At 34.7% G+C, this 22,675-nt stretch overlaps 1 protein-coding gene across 1 annotated transcript in view; it reads right to left on the bottom strand.

Annotated features, from left to right (window-relative positions):
- Positions 1–18,989, bottom strand: part of LOC149771465 (uncharacterized) — a 31,882-nt gene extending 12,893 nt beyond the window's left edge. Inside the window, exons 1-3 of the mRNA XM_089948408.1 lie at positions 18,636–18,989; positions 6,269–6,389; positions 2,075–2,172 (exon numbers count right to left, since the gene is read on the bottom strand). Coding sequence (XP_089804534.1) covers positions 2,075–2,172; positions 6,269–6,389; positions 18,636–18,785 — 369 coding nt within the window. The 5' untranslated portion in view covers positions 18,786–18,989. The remainder of the gene's footprint in view (positions 1–2,074; positions 2,173–6,268; positions 6,390–18,635) is intronic.
- Positions 18,990–22,675: the final 3,686 nt, after the last annotated feature.

Genomic DNA, 22,675 nt, shown 5'->3' with positions numbered 1-22,675 from the left:
ATATATTCTATTCTTTATTAATAGTTCTTGGTAAAATATTGTATGCATTCTTCTAAAAACAGAATTATATAGCAATAAAGATATACTTCTATCATTAAATATGAAACCACATTTACATTTGAAGATCACATATTTTAGCATATGAAATCGTTTCTGAATTACTTGTTTTCCTTTATAACCTAAATCTGTTTTACCAACATTTAAACCGTTTTTTTACGAGTGGTCTGCTCTTTTTCACTAATTTTAGTTACAATAATTATTTTCTCCAGCCTTAAAATTTGTCTCTTTTTAGTTGGAGGTTTGTCCATTATTATTAAGGTTCTAGGTGTTAAAATTATTAGTGCTCAATTGTAATATCAAATGTAAAGACGGTTTTGACTGGGCTGTGGGAAAATATGAAAAATCTATACATGTGCATTGCATATCTAACAATTAATGAGATAAAAAGAAACAATTATCTCATCCAGAAACAGAACCATTTACTCAGAGACAAAAGTCAACGGCTTCATTTAAAGATGACATACAGGGATTAACTCTATAAGCAAAGTGTGTAACCGGGTCACACCAACTTGAATAGATGGCAACATTGTGATTGGGATGTAATCACTTAACATCGAGGGGAAATACATTAAACACCGCAAGTCTTGAACACTATCAATCGAATCCCACAAATGATTTTCTCTTAGACAATGACCTCATTCACCCCTGGCAATATGGATTAACTCTATAGACAAACAATATACGCGACCACTACATCAATTCTGGCACTACAATGGCAATTCATGACATGTACATTACCCTGGTTTACGGACTGGAGCATCCATCACCGGTAGCAACAATCCTTTTTAATTTCTTTTATGTTTGTTTTTGATCAGAAGAATCATTACTAATCAAGTGGTCATTGTAACAATTGATTACATATAGGTCAGTGGTGTCTGTTCTCACAATACAGTCATTGATAGGGATGCCAGCTCCTTCAATAAGGCCAGGAATCAGGCTAAGTGCAGGAATAATTAGTCTAGATCCCTGCTTTTTATGCTCCCTGCATTCCTCACCCCATATACGAATAGCAGAGAACAACGCAAGGAGCATTAGAAGCAGGGAACCAGACTAGGAAATAATCTACATATACTTTATAGCTGGTTTACGGCAGAAACTATAAAACACTATAGGTGTAGCTAAAATAAAATCAGACATCAGTAACCAGCCAAATTTTTTTATTTGTTAATATTTTTTAGAAAGGTATGATAGGTCGTTTTTATGGGGAATAAATAAAGGTTGGTGGAGTTTATCCTTGTTTTTTTTGCGATGCGGTCATTTATAGCAATGTCGAAATGCATATTTTGCTGAGACATCGTTGTTTGTTGCTGGTCGCTCATAACAGCATTTATATAATAAAATCGATCCATGCATTACGATTGTGGTCGGAAATGACATGTGGTCGCTCACAGAAGTTTTTACTGTACCACCATCTCCCATCCCTATATCAATCTTGAATGTGTACACCAATATTTAATTTGTAATGCTCAATAAATTATGGAGAGATAGATACTTTTCAAAATTTGATTCTGGGGTAGCATTCCCCACTATGCCCAAAGGAATTAAATAATACATCATAGATTCTTAAATGTTACACATTTACCCCAAGTGACTAATCAAAAGACATCTGCCATCAAAAATAATAAAATTCCTATACTGATACTATGATAAAATCATGTCAGTGTCCACATACACATAAAAAGAATCAAAATTTCAAAACCACTGTGCACGCCTACAGATCACCCCAAGACATATCCCATATTTTTTAAAGATTCCATCAAAAAAGGTGTAGGAAGATTTCCATTACATCATTAACTCATACATGGATGTGATGGGTAACAGCACATAATATCCTCCCCTTTTTATGCCAATTTTTTTTGAATATTAAACGATTTTTTTCCTCTTCCCATTCCCCAACATTTCTGAATCACAGAAGATTTTACAAATTTTCATGAACTAATAGTATATTCTACTTGATGATTAACATTTTCTTACTCTCAACACAAAACATGCTGTAGAATCAATTATTAGTTACCTCAAGAGGCAGCGAGTTCTCCTCACCATACTTAAAAATGCTATCCAAATGGAATTCCGTGAACTGGTGAGCATTCAGGTAGGTGGAAAACAATGTTTCTGAAAAGTTCACATGCAAAATTACAGTACCGGTAATCTGTATTAACTCACTGTATCATGGAGTTGATGGGATAAGAGCAACAAATATGGGTACCATACAACATAATAAGGGGCTGTCCATTAAGTACATATGCATGGAGGATGGTTTAACCCAAATGCATACACTTGCGTATGGGGGTGTCTACTGATAAGGTGGGAGGGGGAGATGAAACCTCGATAATAATTTGTCTAATACGTAACCTGTTTGACTGGGTTCAGTTGGCATTTGAATTTTAGTGGACACTAGACAGACTTTTTAGTTACGCAGCTTATTTCTTTGATGCAGCCCGATTTTCAACGTTGGTGGACTATCTGTTTTATTAAACATTGATATTATTAATCCTTGATCGTTTCTGCATGGATTAAATATAGGCCATTCTATAGAATTTGGGGATGGGTGGGTGCGTCAAGCATACAGATGCAGGTTGTAAAAAAGTATGCATGTGTACAGTGAGGGAGAAGGGGTCAAGCTTTGCCAGATTTTGTGTACGTACTAATTGGATGGCCCCTAAGACCTCTAAATACTAAATGAATCATGGGTGATCAATAAAGTATTCATAATCTGATATGAAATTTTGCTTGGATTCTTGCTGAACTGACATACCTCTATACCATGCCATCATTCAAGTTTATCATTTTTAAGTTTTCAACCATCTGGAAATTCCAAGGACAAATTTTTTACTTTTGAATATAAAGTACAGTTACCCCTGAAATTCATGTGCTGAAGAACTGAGAAAAACCCTAATGATATGTAATGACTTTATAATTAAAGCATTTCTCCAGTGATAAATCCAGAGGGCCTGCCTGCCTTTTAAATATGGTGCCATGTGAGATGGGTGGAAGGGGGCTTATCACTGGACAAAGCTTTCTTAGAAAAATGTGCCTACATTTTGTAAAGCTGGAAAATAACAGGTATAGGCTTTTCACTGGAGAAATATTAAAATATTTGATGACAAGAAATTTAAATACTTTTTTAATCAAAAGAAATATAAATGCCCATTGGACAACACTTTCTAGGAAATAAATCTGCCAACACTAAAAAAGTTGTGAAAAGAAACAATCAACAGGTAGTATGGCCTCACATTAACAGTGGTCAGCCTGTCAATTGCCAGGTTTGCAATTTTCACAAAAATTCAAATGTGGTGGAAAAAGTGAGCTTAAAGTGCAACTCTTCTGCTAATTCGAAAGGTAGATTGAAGATATCCTCCTTATTTAATGCTCACTACAGTGCTTAACTTTTGTCCATGATTGTATATTGTACTTTAGATAATGTAAACAAAATGTTTATGTAGCTACTTTTATCTGGGATTATAAGTTTTAAATAGAATGATTACATAGCATTTGAGTTCAGAACATAGGCCCAGTCTTGTTTACAATCAGACTGGAATTTTCCCTTAGAACGATTCACATCTAGGTCAAATGAAAATGTGTTTAAATAATGATTTGACAAACAAATAATTCATTCCTCTTTTAAGTCAATCTGTGGGAATTCAATGTGATTAAAGTTTACAGTTGTATTCAGCTATAATTCAAAAGGAACCATTTATTCAGAATATTCAGTGGAATTATTAAAGTGCTCATTCACTTTTGGATTTATAAACAAAGCTTTAAATTATTGTAAACTCATTTGAAGATATTCTGGACTGCAAAAGTGTGTTATATCAGGACATTCAATTTGTTGGAATTAATTTGGAACATTCTATATTTCTGGACAGCTGACAGAACATTTAGGACTATTTGGGATTTAAGTCACAATAATATAAGTGTCTCTTTAATTTTCACTTTGTATTGTAGAGAAACAAAAATTGTTTGTTGAATTTACTAAACGTTGTTGATTTGACTTTCTGTTACATAATGCAAGACCTAGTCTTAACACTAATTTCCAAACCCAATGTGTGAACTGAAGTGCATTACACAATTTTAACAGTACTTTTTATGCAAAACAATAAGCATGTGTTAAAATGTTATGCTTTATTATCAAATGAAAAATCTGCATACATAGCTTATGTCTCCAAAATTTTTTACTGTCAATAAAGAACTTACGTGGGATGCCAATGGTGTTCACACATAGTAATACTCTCTTCAGTTATATCTCATAAACAGCATCAGCATGTTAATTCAATCACTGACCATAGTATAGTCCTAGGAAGTTAAAGTGTGCAAGTTTGGCCAATCGAAGAACCTTTATTCTTTAACCATATCATGATAATGTAGTCAAGTAAATTTTTTTGTTTCTTTCTTTCTTGAGAAAAAAAGGCAGCACAATGTTACTGACATCATTTTCAGTTTATAAAGTGCATGCTTTGCCATAACGTTTATGATTGACATTATCGGGAATAAGTGATCCTCAGCAACATATTCATGCATAAACTTGCAGAAAAAACATGAAGAAAAAAACCTGGAACCAATTCAATGTGAACATCATGTAAAGTTCACCATAAAAATATGGTCAACTTCCAAATTTCTTCATCAGTGTATAATATTGTTTTAATTTTATGTACTTGGGCAAGATACAGTTTTCTCCTGTCCACCATATTTGGAACCATATGGATCTCAATGATCAGACAATAGTTTCTTGATGACATCGACCATAAGTCTGATCACACCATTATCCATAGACTACATGGTTACGTGATCAAACTCGTCGACAGATTAGGCAACAATTTATTCTTGTTATCAACAGTCTGCCTTGCCTTTGAGGTAGGTCTCCATTCTTCCAAATGTAAATTTATATTTAGTATTATCAATAGATATTCAGAATAATTGTTTATGCAACACAAATTTAACATGAAAATATTTATACATGGGATACTTTTTTAAAACAAATCAGTTATTTATGATTAGAACCTTAATTTATTATCTGATTCCAGACAATGTTTAAATCTTATTTTTTTTGTTGAGATTTTTGGGATTAGCTGCATTTTATAAATCAGTTCAGTTCCGTATTCCAAGAAACCAACCTTTGACTATGCTTATCAGAAATTCTAGTGATCATTTAGTTAAAAAAATATAGGCAGCCTGACCAGAATCGATAAAATGTTCTATAAAATTACCAACCTCTACAATCCTACTGTGTCTTCCTGGAGTCTTATTGACTGGTTTCTTGTTATTTACATGTACATGCTTTATTTTACATTAAGAAGCTATTTTCAAAGTACCAGTCTATCGTGTTGGTGATGAAGTACTTTTATTAGCTGGTAACAGTCTAAACTGTCTAGCAAATTTCACAGGCCAGTCTCTAGTAAAACATCTTTCTTTTGATTGGTGAGTGAAATCACAACAAAACAGTGAGGTTATTCCCAAAATGGCTTGTTTGTTGGTAACCTCCCCTGCTACTACAAGCTAGGTTCCTTCACATCAGCATAGTGTAAATAATGAAGAGTAAAAATACAACATTTTTGTGTTAGCAATTTTGCAGTCATATCGCTACAATGTCTGCAGTGTGGCAGTTTATAGTGATGTCTAGCACTGGGGCATCATGCTGCAGACATGTAGCATGATGTCCCTCCAAGTCACATTATCCTGACACCAGGCTGACCAGTCCTAACTCTAACCTCTTAGTGCTGAGCACCTAGCGAGGCAGCTGTTAGTACCATTTTTATAAGTCTTTGGTATGTCTCAGTCAGGGTTCAAACCCATGACCTCCTGCATCCGAGGCAGACGCTCTAACCACTAGGCTACTGGAGTGGTCAACACTTTGTTTTTTGTACAACATTTTTGTATTTTGTTAAATGATAATTGTTAACCATTATCTGCATTCTCATAGGCACTTCCAGTGCAATGCAGTTGTTAGGAAAGTATTTATGGCCCTACCTGCATCCAGACTGAAAAATCCTTCTCGAAACATTATCATATGAAATTTGACTTTTCTGGAATTTCATCAACATAATTCAGAATGAGGAATCTTTACTAGAATTTTGTAATACTTCTGCCAAATAATAAATTATAATAACATGCTAGATGTCCTTGATTCTTCCATATGTAACCACAATATTTCTGGAATCCTATGAATTTATATTAACATCTGGAAAGCATCGAGTTTCAAAACATACATTACCCCCTGATTTTCTGATCAGCCCCTGCTTCTCCCGCTTCACCTCACTTTTAATCAGCTGTATCAAATACTTCTGTCGTTTATGAAGTGCAACAGACAAAAACCACAGACTCTGGGGTATTGACTGAAACAAAAGAATAGTTATTATTTACCATTTTTATGTGTGACATGTTGTTCCTTTGACCAATATTTAACCTTTAAACCCCTGCCAGGAGACACAAATCTCTTGAGAAAGAAGGTGGTTCACTGGTTAGCATGTGAGATTAACAGTCATTGGGTTGTTGGCTCAAATTCTGCCTAGACTAACCAAGTCAACTGCCATGGTGTATCTAATGGTAAGGCAACTCCAACTGCCTCAGTTTTAAAAGTTTTTAATTTTAAATATGTGCCAATAAATGACATTCATCAATTTATCAATTAATTAATCCATCTACATTTAATCCATTTATTGAGACAAAAAAAGTACCAATACCTGAATTTGGATGGATGTAAAATATGATCTCTACTATCCCATCATCTCAAATGACCTTTCATTTTATTGTGCTACAAACAAAATGAATGTGGCACAGTATATCTCTATAGTTGTGTATAAAACATTTAATTCTATTAAGTTTCATAATCTTTGTTAGAAACAAACATAAAATGAACAAAGCATATACCTGGAAGTTGTTTAAACCACATAGAATGACTCAGGTCTGTGCATGCTTGCACAAGCCAAATTTAATAGGATGGTTTATCCAATTTAATAGGATGGTTTATCCAAATTTAATAGGATGGTTTAACCAATTTAATAGGATGGTTTATCCAATTTAATAGGATGGTTTATCCAATTTAATACTATGGTTTATCCAATTTAATAGGATGGTTTATCCACTTTAATAGGATGGTTTATCCAAATTTAATAGGATGGTTTATCCAATTTAATAGGATGGTTTATCCAATGAAAATAGAGCCTTCCTTAGTTGGCTTTGAAGTCATTTAAAGAATCATCCTACACTACATCCTTGAAAAGATTGTTACACACATTTACCACTTGCTATGAACAGGAATTTCGTTTCAATGAAAGTAGCACATAATTTACATAATTTTAAATTGTCTGATCTAGTGAAAACTGTTAACATGATGCGTTTGCAAATTAGGTCAGTTCCCAGTAAGTTTGTACAACTTATCACCCTTGTACTCTTCTAATGGATTTGCTACCCTTTTCTAATAAAAAGAGTAAAGATAGAACATGTGAGTGATTAAACATACCGAGCACAGGATGTATTTTTTCTGAATTTAGTCCAGTAAGATATTAAACTGCATGAGAGGTATGGAAACTGTGCATTCATTGTTCATTCCCTTTCCACAAAAACTGGAGCTTCGAGGAAAACAGATTTTATAGTAAATTATGTTTCTCCAAGAATTCTTACCCAATAACACCAGGAAAATAAGCCTGCTACCTCCCAAAAGGTAATAATTCTAGCCCATTACTTCCCCTTGTTGCTGCTAGGTGTCACTAGTTTTAAGCTGACTGAAATAACAATGAGGCAGCTCACATGGTAGAAGAGTTTAAAGCAGGGATCTCAAGCAAGCAGACCATGGGCCGCATACGGCCCGCAAAGTTGTATCTTGTGCCCAGCAAAATGATTAGCATCACAAGGTGTCATGAGAGATAACAAAGGTGGTGCGGCTCTTGGTCCATCGAAAATGCCCTCATGCAGCCCTCAAGGTGGTTTGAATTTCAGACTCCTGGTTTAAAGTAATGAGATCAGGTAAGTATTCTCTGCAAAATATAATTTACTGAAAAACTGGCTTTCTCCTTCGAATTCATTCCCCAGTTACATTAACATTGGGAGAATAGATTTAAGAATAAGGCAATGCTGAGCACCCTTCCTATGCCTGGGCATTCGTCAAGGGAAGAAAGGCCAGAATTATAGTTTACTGCATTTGTATAGGAAAACATGAAAGAGTTTTTCGAATGGAAATACTGCACGACCTTGGGAGTGCAGTATATCCATCCGACAAAATGAGTTCATATTTTCCCATACAACTGCAGTAACCTTTTTTTTATATGCTAATTTTTTTATTCTACCTAATGCTTAATTTATAATAACAAAATACACTACAAGAAACAAAGTAACTGAATGTATGCTGTATTCTAAACTAAATACACAAGCACAGATTCATCATTATACAACAACATTACTGCGCACATAACTCTGCCCAGATAAATTTGAACTTAAATTGCACACTCTACATAACTTTCAAAAGAAAATGGCGTGTCTAGTTAAAATTGAAATTTGGAGTCATATTGTGAATGAATGCGCATTGCAACAACTTTTCCATTTGATCTGGGATGAATAGATTTTGGGTTTTTTTCTCTCGATTCTCCGAATTTTGTGATTATGGACTGGATTTATATGTGACAATTCCACATGAAATACATGGGATTGAAGAAGCGAGGAAGAAACGTGTTGACGTCTGCAAATGTTTCTGTTTCTGTCACTGAATGTTTCAAATCATAATGTGGGAAAAATATGAAGTCTTTCAATTGCAATTATCAAAAAGACAATATGGAATTTAATGCTTATTTCATTTTGAGTGCAGTAAGGAGGATGTAACTGCACTTATATTTGAAATTACAGTACAATTTCAAAATGTGTAATCAAGATTGAGAACCTGTGACATGGCTCATGCAATTCAGGTTTGCAGAACTAAGAAAGTACATTTTGAGGAAATTCAGGATGTAATACTGTATGTATATTTTTTTGCCATTCTTATCCCCAGCTAAAGATGACAGTATATGACTTGTCACTTGTGTGTTATTTGTAAGGACCCTTTCTTGAATCTGTTGTATAGCTAGCCGAAATCTGAAACATTGTATCAACAAACTTAACGTGGAATGTGCCAAAGCAGCTGGTATGTGGCAGTCCACAAAACATCTGCTTTAGTTCATTCAGAAACAAATTTAAACAACCACAATGTAAAGCGTCTACTATGCAAGTCTACATGATTTGTTTACAAATCAAAAGTGCTGGCATCTGCATCAACTGTTTGTTCTTTTATGCTCGTGAATGCAATATGTGTATTTGTGTGCGAGTACAGTATCGGGTAATACTGCATGATTCTGACAATCTGTAAAGTTCACCCAAAAAAAATGAGCATATAATAATCCCTACTATAACTCAATGTGTATTTTGCCAGTACATGTAAACAGTTTTAACTTTCACAAGCTATTTCCATTTTTTGTAGTATTATTTTCATTCAAATAGTCATTATTATGAAAGATCTGCCAGAAAACTCATCTTGCAATAATAATATATTGAATCCATAGATAATGGGATGGGTTGGGTCACATGTCACAGCAATATAAAACACCTAAACCATCAGAAAAATTGTAAAATTTTGCATAATTATGCCTAATAGCTATAAGGTAACCTAAGGAAAGACAACCTGCTCTTATAACTTGAAAGAGGTGCAGCCAACAGTCACACAATCCATGACAATTGTATCCAACTAAGCAGATTACTGAACTCTTCTTACTGACAAACATTTTAGGATTAATCTAGCAAAAGCACTAAACTATGCCCATGAGACAATGTCAAATGGACCTGGTGGTCATCGGGACTGCAGCCACTGGACCCACTAGATTACGATCTGGTCTCTACAAGCAAAAACCTTGAGATAAAAACTCAAGAAGGTTGATTGTACATGTCACAAAACAGCTTCTGTTTTGTCTAGGATCAAAACATCATGTTGAAAAGCGAGGCTTACAGAGATCTCTCTTATTTCTTGAGCTGAAGCCTTTATGAGGTAACTATCATCTTCTGAGAATTCTGAGTATGCAGAGCATGTAACCACTGAGCCACAATCATATAGTTTGTAGAGTGATATCCTTTTTCCAGCAGAGCATGTAACCACTAAGCCACAATGACATGGCTTGTGGAGTGATATCCTTTTTCCAGCAGAGCATGTAACCACTAAGCCACAATGATATGGCTTGTAGAGTGATATCCTTTTTCCTGCAGAGTATGTAACCACTAAGCCACAATGATATGGCTTGTGGAGTTATATCCTTTTTCCAGCAGAGCATGTAACCACTAAGCCACAACGATATGGCTTGTGGAGTTATATCCTTTTTCCAGCAGAGCATGTAACCACTAAGCCACAATGATATGGCTTGTGGAGAATAATCCTTTTTCCAGCAGAGCATGTAACCACTAAGCCACAATGATATGGCTTGTAGAGTGATATCCTTTTTCCAGCAGAGCATGTAACCACTAAGCCACAATGATATGGCTTGTAGAGTGATATCCTTTTTCCAGCAGAGCATGTAACCACTAAGCCACAATGATATGGTTTGTAGAGTGATATCCTTTTTCCAGCAGAGCATGTAACCACTAAGCCACAATGATATGGCTTGTAGAGTGATATCCTTTTTCCAGCAGAGCATGTAACCACTAAGCCACAATGATATGGCTTGTGGAGTTATATCCTTTTTCCAGCAGAGCATGTAACCACTAAGCTGCAATGATATGGCTTGTGGAGTTGTATCCTTTTTCCAGCAGAGCATGTAACCACTAAGCCACAATTATATGGCTTGCAGAGTGATATCCTTTTTCCAGCAGAGCATGTAACCAATAAGCCACAATGATATGGCTTGTGGAGTGATATCCTTTTTCCAGCATTCACTGGGAGAAAAAGTTGTTTTCTTGTTAAACTCTTCTCTGTGCACTTCAAGTAATGCCTGAAGGCATGGATAGGATCTTTCTGAGACTTCAGAGTATGCCAAGTACATAACTCACTTATGCCACAATGAAAAGGCTTGAAGGGTTATATCCTTTTCTCAACATTCACTGGGAGAATAGTTGTTTTCTTCTTCCATGACTCTTCTCTGTGTAGTTCAAGTAATGCTTAATGGCATGGACAGGATTTTACGTGGCTGCTTCTCTTAATCAGGGGTCATGCTACCAGGTGAATCGGGCGAATAAGTTGCCGAAAAAAAAGGAAAACTTCACATTTTTCTGTTAGGAAAGCAAAAACATCAATGCCCTGTGACTTTTTAGATGTACACTGAGTGACCTTAACTTTTGAGATATTCCCTCACTGTAGCCAGATATTTCCAGCATTGTATTGTAGCTCAAGGCGAAATGTAGGCATCAAGCCATCAAATAGCTGGTGTTGATTTCAGCTGCACCCACAAACTCCTGCACATTCACAAGAAAGTGTTTTGATAGCTGACTGACAATTAATCTTTTCTTGATTAAGTTATAGCAGAGATGTGTTAAATATGTTTCTGGTTATAACAACTATCCTTTGCCAATTCCTGCAAGTTATCATTTGATGATAAAAAAACATACAAATTTGTGTTTTGAAACTTAAAATACCATGTAAATAGCAATTTTTGTTTTAAGAATCAGTGATCTGAAGATTTTAAATGACATGTGTACATATTTTCTTATAAAATCAGTTTTAAACAATAAGTGAACCTGTCAGGAGGAAATAATGGCATACAATGCTGTCTGGGAAGTACCACTCTGTCAGATTACCTGTTTTTGTAAACATTTGGGCAAAGATAATAAGGAAAATATTCAATTCATAGAAAGCAAAGTCTAAATATAATGTGACTGAAGACTTACCGTAAAAATACAATAACGTAGATCCCAAACATATTGTACTATGTTATGCTGTGGAATTTAAGAAGCACTGTGAGGTCAAAGTTGTTTTCTAACTTCACTTTTTTTGTTGAAAATATTAAAAAACGTAGTGTAACATATATTATTTAACCAATTCCTAAAGTTACTACAAAGAGTAAGAATAAAACCTTACATTTGCAGTCCCATCAATGGACTGTTGTAAGGAAGCGAGAATGTGTGTGGTTACATCAAGATCGTCAAGCTAGACTTGAAGTGACTTCTCCTTTTGGACAGAACAGGGAGAAATGTGAGCTCAACAGGGAGAAGTGGACGTAAAGCAAGAAATGCTCTCTATTTCCCAGTATTCATATTTTGCAGTTAACAGTGGATTTAAGAAATACTTTATTTTGTGGTTGAAAATTATCTGAGTTATTTTGGTCATAAGACTTTAGAAGAGAATAATAGAAACTACATTGTAAAATGTTTTAGCTGAGTAACCAGATTACATTATTGTAATTGCAATTTAGGAAAAATGCTAAATCAACTACCATTAATCAGTTTTTATTTTTTTATTTTATTTTATACTTTGTCATCAATGGCACAATCAAAGATTTCTAAACACATCTGAAACATCCCCTGTCCCATGTACATAAGGGCAAATGCACACGTCTTCAAATCATACTGTTTGTCCTCCTTTCTTTGTTCAGATAAAACAATACCATAACTATTCATACATAACACACTAAAAAGCATAAAATTCAAGACATGGCTCCTTTAAAGTCGGTATATGAACTAAACACTTCTTTCCAACCGAATCAACACAGACGTGAGTGTATCTATTTTTAGAAGGAGGGGTTTTCTTAATGTAATCACATACTTTATATAGCTTCATTACAATAGTCCACCAATAAGATTGCAAATTATGATTTATTTATTTGTCCACTTACTCGTAGTAAGTTTAGGCATTGGTTCAATACTATCTGCATCCCTGTTTTTTGTCTTTTCACAAATGTAAGTCAGAAAACAACTTTGACCATACAATGCTTCTTGAGAATTCCACAACACAGCATTGAGGGCCATTCATTTAGTAAAGACACATGGAGGAAGGAGGTAACAAAAATGCATACGCTTGTGTATGGGGGTGTCTACTGACAATGTACGTATGCATAGGATATGGGGGGAACTTTAGCAATAATTTGTCTAATACGTAATCCATTCGACTGGGTTCAGTCGGTGTTTCAATTTTAGCGGACACTAGACAAACTTTTTAAAGTTATGCAGCTTATTTCTTTGATGCAGCCCGACATTCAACGTCGGTGAACTATCTGTTTTATTAAACACATTAATATTATTAAGCCTTGACAGTTTCTGCGTGGATTAAATATAGACCATTCAATAGAATTCGGGGGTGGGGTACATCAAGTGTAAGTATGTAGGTGGGGGATGCAAAAAAGTATGCATGTGTATAGAGAGGGGGCAAGTTTTTCCAGATTTTTGTGTATGTACTAAATGGATGGACCCTTGTCCATTATGTTTCTGACATTCATAACTGCAGTTTAAAATTAAAAATTTTAAAGATAATACCAAGGCTTTGCTTTCTATGAATTGTATATTTTTCTAAATATATTTCCCTGATTATTTACCAAAACAGACAATCTAATAAACTTTGGACTTCCCAGACATAGTGATGTCCGCCATTATTTCCCCCGTTACTAGTTCACTTACAAACTAATTTTATGAGGAAATTATGTATGAGAGGCAGTTAAAATATGCAGATCACCAATTCTGATCTTATGCAGAGGTCTCAGAAATGATTAATCATGTGTATCTGGATGCCAATGTTTTATCTTGGACACCGAAAATCACTTAGGCGAGAGTCCTCTGTATGCATGTAATAGGTGGGCGGCAAAATTCAAAGACTTGCCCGTCCTGCTTCAGCCACCTGCTTAGTGGGAAAATGTGTTGATCAATTAGCTGTGCTGATATTTAAAATGACAGAATTCAGTGACTGAAAGACCCCTTGATGTATCAGAATAAGTAGTGCACGAGAATCAAGACATGTTGAGACTTAGACAAAATGCCATTCATAAATTTGGATAAGTATTTTGGGGTTAAACGACAAACTTACGAAGATTGTAATGAGATTCAGAAGAGTGCTAGAATTGATAGTTCGGATAGGACAGTAGCTAAGTATAATAAAGTGTGTGATGCCTAGCTTAGTGTTTGGAATAAGTCCTTACTTGGATTGACAAAATTCAGCATCCCTCTGATGGAGAAACAAGAGCTATTTAAGAGGTACATTGACTGACTATACTTTTTTAAAATGCAGCTCGCCTTAGTCGGGTTAGTTTTAGTGTTGTAGCAAAATGTATTCATCAATACATCAGTAGCTAGGCCTAGTTTTGATATCAATTACGTTCACAAACAAACTTTTTCCCATTCACAAGCATATGTTTTGATAGCTGATTGACCATTAACCCTTTTCCAAGTAAGGTAGCAATTATCAATTTCCTGCATGATATCCTTTGATGATAAAACATACAAATATGTGTTTTAAGATCAGAATCGGTAATCTGAATATATATTAACTGCCTCTTGTACACTATTTTGTCATAAAATTAGTTTGAAACTGTAAGTGAACCAGTAGGCCTAACGGGAAATAATAGCAGACTTTGCTAAGTCTGGGATGTACCAGTTTATTAGAAAGTCTATTTTTGTAAACCATCGGGCAAATATTTTTAGAAACATATACAGGTCATTGAAAGTAAAGCCAATGTATTATTTTATTAAAGATTTAACTTAAAAATGCAAATTATGTAGGTCAGAAATGTATGTGACAATGCTATGTTGTGGAATTCGTGAGATGCGTTTTAAGGTCTAAGCTGTTTTCCGACCTGACATGTATTTGCAAAATTACGGGGAAAAAAACAGCAAATTAGATGCTATTTAACCATTGCCTACAATTACTACAAGGATGCAGACAAATAAATAAACCATAAATTTGCAATCCTGTAAATGGACTGTTGTAATGAAGCTATATTAATGTGAGCAATTACATTACAAAAACCTCTCCATCTAAAAATAGATGCACTCACGTCTGTGTTGATTCTGTAGGAAAGAAGGGACTGCAACTTTTGATGATGGGACTCCTATTTTTACCAAAATGGGGCTCCTGGACTCCTACTTTTAAAATCCTAGCGAGACCTCTGATATATATATATATATATATATATATATATATATATATATATATATATATATATATATAATATCTTGCTTTTCTTCCACTTCTACCTGTTTAGTCCTAACTTTACCCTCTTCTATCCAAAAGGAGAAGTCACTTCTCCCTAAAATTAAAGTCTAACTTGACCCATCAATGTATCTACAGAAAAGAAATCGAGAGTGTATGACGACTCTCTGGCTGCCTGCTGATGGCAGCCTATTCTTAGCTATGAAGCCTGGTTGTATCATTAGGATCACGGAACCATCCATTCTCAATTGAAAAAGTCTGTGTCCACTGATAGCCAAATACGTAACTTGTTCACCCACAGTGCTCAAAGGCAATTTTTTTAAAGGCCAAGGCTTGGTAGCTTTGAAAAACACAAAAGCCCTGGATCAAATTCCAGTTTCCATGAGCCCATAACTGCCCCTTTTTTCTAATATTATTTGTCAAACAATGCTGCAATTGCTTCACTTCAAACATGAAAAGATGAAAACAAAATCTTATTAAATTTACTTGGTGTGTTTATTTGGGTCTCAAAGTATAAAGTGATGTTTTCCTCTAGGTCCTGAAGTCAGCCATGGTCTAAATGCTCTATACATGGCGGCCAGTATCAATGGTGGAGGAAGAACCCGGGAAAACCCCGGAAAGAACCACCGACCTACAAGAAGCTACTGGCAAGCTTTCTCACATACCCACATTGGCCAAATCCGAGACTCGAACCCATGCAGGCAGAGGTGAGATGGCAGTGATCCATAACCGAGAGCGCTTTAGACCACTCGGCCACTCGAGGCCCCCTTTAACCAGTATTGTATTAAACTAATGTAAGGATGCACAAAGGACAGCTCTGTTTACATTCATTAAACTTGAACAATGCGACAGCAATTAAACAAAACCAATATATATATATAACAACAATATGCTTACTCAAGTGTTTCTTCTAAAATCATTTTTAGTCAAAGGATGGCTGATTTTTAATCAAAAACTCAAAAGCCCTCAAAACCACATATAATCCCTTTATTAATTATAACACCTCAAAAAACATCCCACATTTGACCTAGACTTATAAAAATAATCCATTAAAAGCTTGTTGTGCATACATGATAGACTTAATTCCATTATTTGGCCATGCATCATTGCAGTGGTTGGAATGATTGTCTGACCAGTTCCAATACCCACCAGACTGGTTCTGGCTGGTTTCTGTACTGCAAATATAGATCCAAAATGGTATTTTATCCTACATATGGGAATATCACATTTCGATGTCTTCATTAATTTTACAGGTACAAAGTTTTTTCAAAAAAAATAGAAGGTCTTTTTATATTTTAAAAAATTCTAAATCATGTATTGATTTCCTGAATATAGCCAGGTACTGGCAGTAAAGTTGCCAGGGTAAATCCTCAAACCATGGCAACCTAATGACTACACTGCATGTATGTTAAAACCAAGTGAACACTAATTATAGGTAACCCAGACAACCTGTTCCCTCTTCATAGGTAACATGCTTCTCTTTGTACACAACATTTACAGCTTTCAATAGAAGTATGATCAGTAAACAATCTTCATGTGGGTTACGGGCACACATAGTGATATCAAAGTTTTCTTAAGCAAATTATATTTTTTACAAGCCTGATGGACACGTCTCTTACAGGAAATGCCTGATCTAACATGAAAGGGTTTCAAAACATTGGATTATCATATTTTTTTCAGCACTGACTCAGCATTCTGAAGCTAAACAGGGCTGAGCAAATCCCATAGCCCGACGTCCCGGACTAGTCATTTTTGAAGTCGGACAAGTAAAATTTTCCAAGTTGCTAGTCCAGGACAAGTGCTTTTTAAAAAAGTCGGGCTAGTCCTTATTTTCATGTTTTAATCACTATATCTGCCTTTATTTGGCCAATCATGCCCTCTGGGCGTACTGAATACTTGATTCTACCCCTCTTCGTGTATACAGTTACATCCTTTTACCGCTTGACTGCATATTGGGCTAAGCGACCAAATTATCAGCAAATCAAAACACGTCAAACAAAAGAAAGCCAGTATGATCAATTAGCAGTGTTGTAAGCAGTTTTGTTGCAATGAGTTTACTCAATCTAGATCATAACGAGCGGCTCACTATGATTTTAATCCAGCGAGTCAGTGTAATTAAATTAATAAAAGGTACTTTACCGACATCAGTGTTGGTTTCCTTTATGAACTGATTAAATGACAGTAATGATTCTTCCACGTGTGATATTGTGTTTGAGGCGAAACAATTACGCTAATTAATGAGCTGTTTCAGTTCGTATTTAAAAGAGAAAATTGATGTTATGATCACTTTAGAAGTAGTTGTCAAGCAAGCTGATAGTTACTCTGTGGATAAAATGAGTTTGCTAAATTATTTTCGCAAGTATGGTAATAGCGGCGATTCGGTGAAGGTAAATTTGTTTGAAAATGGAGGGATAAAACGTAAGACGGATACTGAGTGTGCGGTAGCTATTTCTGAGTGTGAATGAGGATTTAGTTCAATGAACTTAATTAAGACTTCTTTAAGGAATTCCTTAAACCAAAAGAGTTTACAAATGCTAATGAACATTTCTGCAAATGGACCAGAGCTTGAGGACTTTAACCCAGACACAGCTATCAACTGCTGGCTTAGTGCTGGTGCAGGTGGCAGACATATACATGGACATATTTTCAAATCCATCAGCTAAAACATATATACATGAACCTGAAGAAGCCAAATATATAACAACCGATGTTTTTGAAAAATTAAATTCTTTTAAGAAATAATTATGTTGTATATCCATTTTTTTTTCTTTCTATGGATTAAGCACATACGTCTCATCAAATCTCAGCAAGTGATTACCATTTTGGAACCAGTGAAAAATAAGGTGGGACTAGTGACGAGTAAGGTGGGACTAGTGAAGAGAAAGGTGGGACTAGTGAATTTTCTGAAACCACTTGTCCTGGACTAGTGGTTAAAAAAAAAATTTGCTCAGCCCTGCTAAAGCTAACTGGAAATACATTTAGTATGATATCAGCTTCAGTGATATTTTGAATAAAGGCTTGAATTTATCTGAAATGAGGCATGTCAAAACCCATAATAGATTCCACTTCAGAAACAGGGCACATGATTTTGGTCTATTTAAAACCGTGTGACCTGACTTTGACAAGCTTTGGAAGTTGTATACCAGTTTATCAGGTTTCATCCAATCGTATGAAGCAACTTTAAAGCTGTTGGTGGTACATTAAACTGATTCATAAAACAAGAGTTGGCAAGGCAATTATGATTCAAACAATCCACAAAAAAGATGTTCCTATTTTCATGGTATTGCTTTCCTGAAAAGCACTTAATGTTTCTACCTCAAAAAGCTTTATTGTTATATAAGTAACACGAAAGAGCTAGTTTCTTCAATTGGGATATTAGCAAAATTACACGGCAACCTCGAAAATATGTCACACAAGTCGCACGGCTTTAATTAATCAAAAATAAACAATAAAAACGATACAAATAACTGGGTCAACGACCTAAACTATGTTTCAGATATACCCCAATATCATCCAGGTCCTCGATCGTGCCATCGTCCTGGGTTTTTTCCAAGATTTTCTGCCTCCATTCCAACCATGTATCGGGGTGCGTTTGGAAACGTTTAAAGAGCAACAGCTCGTACCCGTATAGCAATTCGGACATATCACTCATTCGAAACTGAATTTGCACTACTCATATTTTGAATGGCACTTCTGAATAATGAAATTAATTATTTTTCTTCATACAAATCAGACCATCCAATAAAACCGAAAATGATGTGTATGTAGTAATGCTACAGTATCTTGCAGTGCTCACGAGTAGGGTTTTGTAGCTCACATCCGTGATTGGAACCAAAATATCTCTGCTCAAAACCACTTAACATCTTCTCAGGGAACCAATGGCTAAACCTAAAATACGCATCGAAGCAATATTCAGTCCGGTACGTATGACATTATTATTATTATTATTACTATTGTTGTTGTTGTTGTTGTTGTTCATTACCACATTGCTGATTAAAGTTAAAAACAGTATTATTGTCAAATTATTGATATAGCAAAACTATTGGAAGCTTGTTATTGATGTAGGCCTTTTGATCCTATTAAAGATATTATATTTAACATCTAAGAAAATACCCTTTACTTGTTTACTGATTCGCCTTACTGAAATTTAACATTTTCTGACGAACTTACATAGGATCAACTTCAATTAGTTAATCTAGGTAAAACTGACAAAAAGTCTTCTATTAATTACCTGAATGGGAATTTAATATATAATTGAATTCATACTGACGACAACGTTGTAGATTTTTATTTTCATTTCGCATTACTTTTAAATTTACAGTGTATTTATTCTTCCTGCTTTTCCCAATATAGCATAATGTCGTCATCATCATCAACAACAACAACAATAGCAACAACAAAACCCGATATGGCAGTAATTTATTTCGTCATGCTGTGTCTTCGTATATATTTTACTTTATTTGTTAATTTCCATATAAATCCTTCATAACACTTGTGGCTAGGTTGACGTTTATATGAGATAATACATGGCTCATTGGATCCAGCATTTTAGTGCTTTCTTTTCCTAATTCTGATCTCCATATGCGTACTGCAGTTTTAAAAAAAAAAAATAGTTATGAGTATGGGGCTTATACTTATATCTCAAAGAAAATGATATTTGTCAAAATCTACAAATTACTTGAAGGTTTTAATTCGATTAATTTGGTTAACAAGAGTACTGACTATCTTAAAAGTTTAAGAAATATAAGCTGTCGATGGGAAGAAAACTAAAGCAAATAATACCATCAGCATCAACAGCCGTGCTAGTAATGGTTGTAGTTCTCATGGACTGACTCGAAATTCTCTCTGCGGGGGGGGGGGGGGGGGGGGAGAATGTTCTTTACTAATGCTTTTCATAGTTTAGTTTTTCATTCCAAATTGTACCATTTCTAGCTGAAACTGACCCTCTCCCCACCCTCCTCTTGTTGAATCCACTACCTGTATTTTTTTTTTATTAGTATTTAGTGCTTCGGTTTAGCTTTTCAATCAAAAACTCTGCAAGTCAAACAAAAATGTTACTTCTCAGTGTTGTACTAAGGGTTGGTACGAAGGGGGGGGGGGGGGCACTCCTTGTTGGCAGCCAGAAGGGGGAGGGAGATATCGGGAGAGTTGAAATCCCAGTACAAGTTTTCAAACCAAATGAAAAATTCGCCAAAGTTAAGTTATTTTGAAATTTGCTTATGACAGCGGTGTATTGTTTAAAAATCTGCTTGCAAACATAATATATTTTTTGTGTGCTTACATTTTAAAATTATGGAAAATTATGGATGGCGTGGGTAGGGGTGGGAGGATGATCTGCCCCGGGTGTCAAATACGTTAGGTACGCCCATGTTATTTTTACATTATATAGCGAGCAAATTTAAGAGCTTATTATTTTGTCCTGAATATAAAATATTATATAATACAAGAAATTGTAAAATAAAATGATGCTGGAAACAGCGCCTATAATGTTTGTTATCTAATGGAAGTATTAACAATAAATACTTTTAGCACTGTCCTTTCTAACGGAGTAGTCGATGAATGTATCCGATCAGAACTATAATTTTCAAACTTTAAATTCCAGAACATACAAAGCTTTGGTTAACTCTGTGTGATACAGAAAGCCAATGTCATCAATGTTATCAGGCTAATTCATAATTATGTTATATTTTTATTTTAAAATGATTGGTCGTTGTCGAGGTCATGATAAAACAACGTGTTTAAGATGTAAACAATTTTTTAATTTTTTTATTTCTTAGAGTAAAATGATTGCTTTTCGTCAGGGTCACACTGGCTATACATGTATTTTAACAAGTAAATAATTTCAATGAGGTTCAGGAACATGATCACGGGACCCCTTTTTGCGTTTTAGAATATGATATAGCCTTTGTTTTGAGATATATTCTCAGTTGGGCTCTTACACCGGAAGTTGTATGTTATACTGTTTGGAGTTATAACAAATTACTTGGATTCAAAAGGATTAATTCTTTATTTTTCCTGGAAAATACGTGTGCTCATATGAAATTGTTGAACAAAGGACAGCTTTTATACAAAAAATTATTCAGATTTCCAAAACTGGAGTGATAGGTCTCGTTTCTACAAGGAACCGTAGACTTTAACACTACATATTACAGCATACTTCGTCTTTCATCTTGGATTCTTCGTCGGGACTCAAACTTCAACTCATTAGAACATTTTGTTATTAGTACTGCAACATTTTTATTCGTGGATTATTTTTGGATTTGATTCTTAAAACCGTAAATTCATATATTTTCATTTTTACAGAATTTTTCAGGGAAATAAATAATTGTAGTTTTTAAAGCTTGTTGTTTGCACTCTTATTTGTGTTACTGTTTATTCGAGCCTAAACACGTGACATAAGAATTGGGGGCTCGTCTGGGATAATTATGAATTTTAGCTAAATATTTCAGAAAAACTGTTGTTTTTTTTTAAATTTGAATTTTCCCATGTTTTTGAAATTTTTATTGAAATCAGCAAGCTTTTTCTAAAATGTAAAAAGTAGAAATCTTTCTTTCAAATCCTACACAGAAACGATTAGATCTTTTTAAACAAAAGACGAATTGATTCAACTTGCCAGAAAATGCTATCTTTCTGAAGTAAATGCTTCCATTACGAAACTGGAAATAAGACACATTTTGGTTCAGTATTTGGTGGAAAATGTTTTGGATAAAAGTGCATTGGTTTCATCAGTAAGTCTGTATCAGACTCCGACATAAAAGTAAAATTAGAATTAAATTACAAGATCGAATTGGAGTTGAGGAAGCTGGAACTTTAGAAAGATAAAGAAGAAAAACAAATGCAAATACAGTTGCAATTGAAGAGAAAGAGAAAGAACAAATGAAATTTGAGAAAGAAAAAGAACAACTGTTATTACAAAAGAACAGATAAAGTTGCAATTTGAGAAAGAGGAGAGATAGACAGGAAAGTGAAAAGAAAAACATGCAAATGCAGTTAGGTAAAGAAGAAAGAGACAAAGAAAGACAAATGCAGTTCCAGAAAGAATACAGTTCCAGAAAGAGCAAATGCTTTTACAGTTGATGAATGAAAAGCAAGAGAGTGAATATCAATGTAGAATGAAAGATATGGAACTGGCAATTGAAAATCACATTCATACTAGAAATCCAAATTTAAGTTTTCATCTTGCAAAGAATATTTTCCTTATTTTGAAAAAGTTGCTGAAAATTTGAAATGGCCAAGGGAGCATTTGACTCAATTATTACAATGTGTACTCACTGGTAAAGCTAGTGATATTTGCCGTTCATTGTCAGTTCAACAAAGTGGTGACTATGATACAGTCAGAGAATGCATCTTAACGGGTTATGAGTTAGTTCCTGAAGCTTATAGGCAAAAATTCAGAAACTATAGAAAAGAAGCTGGACAAGCTCATGTCGAATTTGCTAGAGAAAAAGAGCAATTATTTGATAGATGGTGCTTAGCCAAGAAAGTTGAACAAGATTATGAAAGTTTAAGAAAAACTTATATTACTCGAGTTCAAAAACTGTG

The sequence above is a fragment of the Sinohyriopsis cumingii genome, unplaced genomic scaffold, assembly GCF_028554795.1.
Source record: "Sinohyriopsis cumingii isolate HCF-2022 unplaced genomic scaffold, ASM2855479v2 utg001831l, whole genome shotgun sequence".
NCBI lineage: Eukaryota > Metazoa > Mollusca > Bivalvia > Unionida > Unionidae > Sinohyriopsis > Sinohyriopsis cumingii.
The sequence above is the reverse complement of the archived record's forward strand: the minus strand, read 5'-3'. Positions and strand labels throughout refer to the sequence as shown.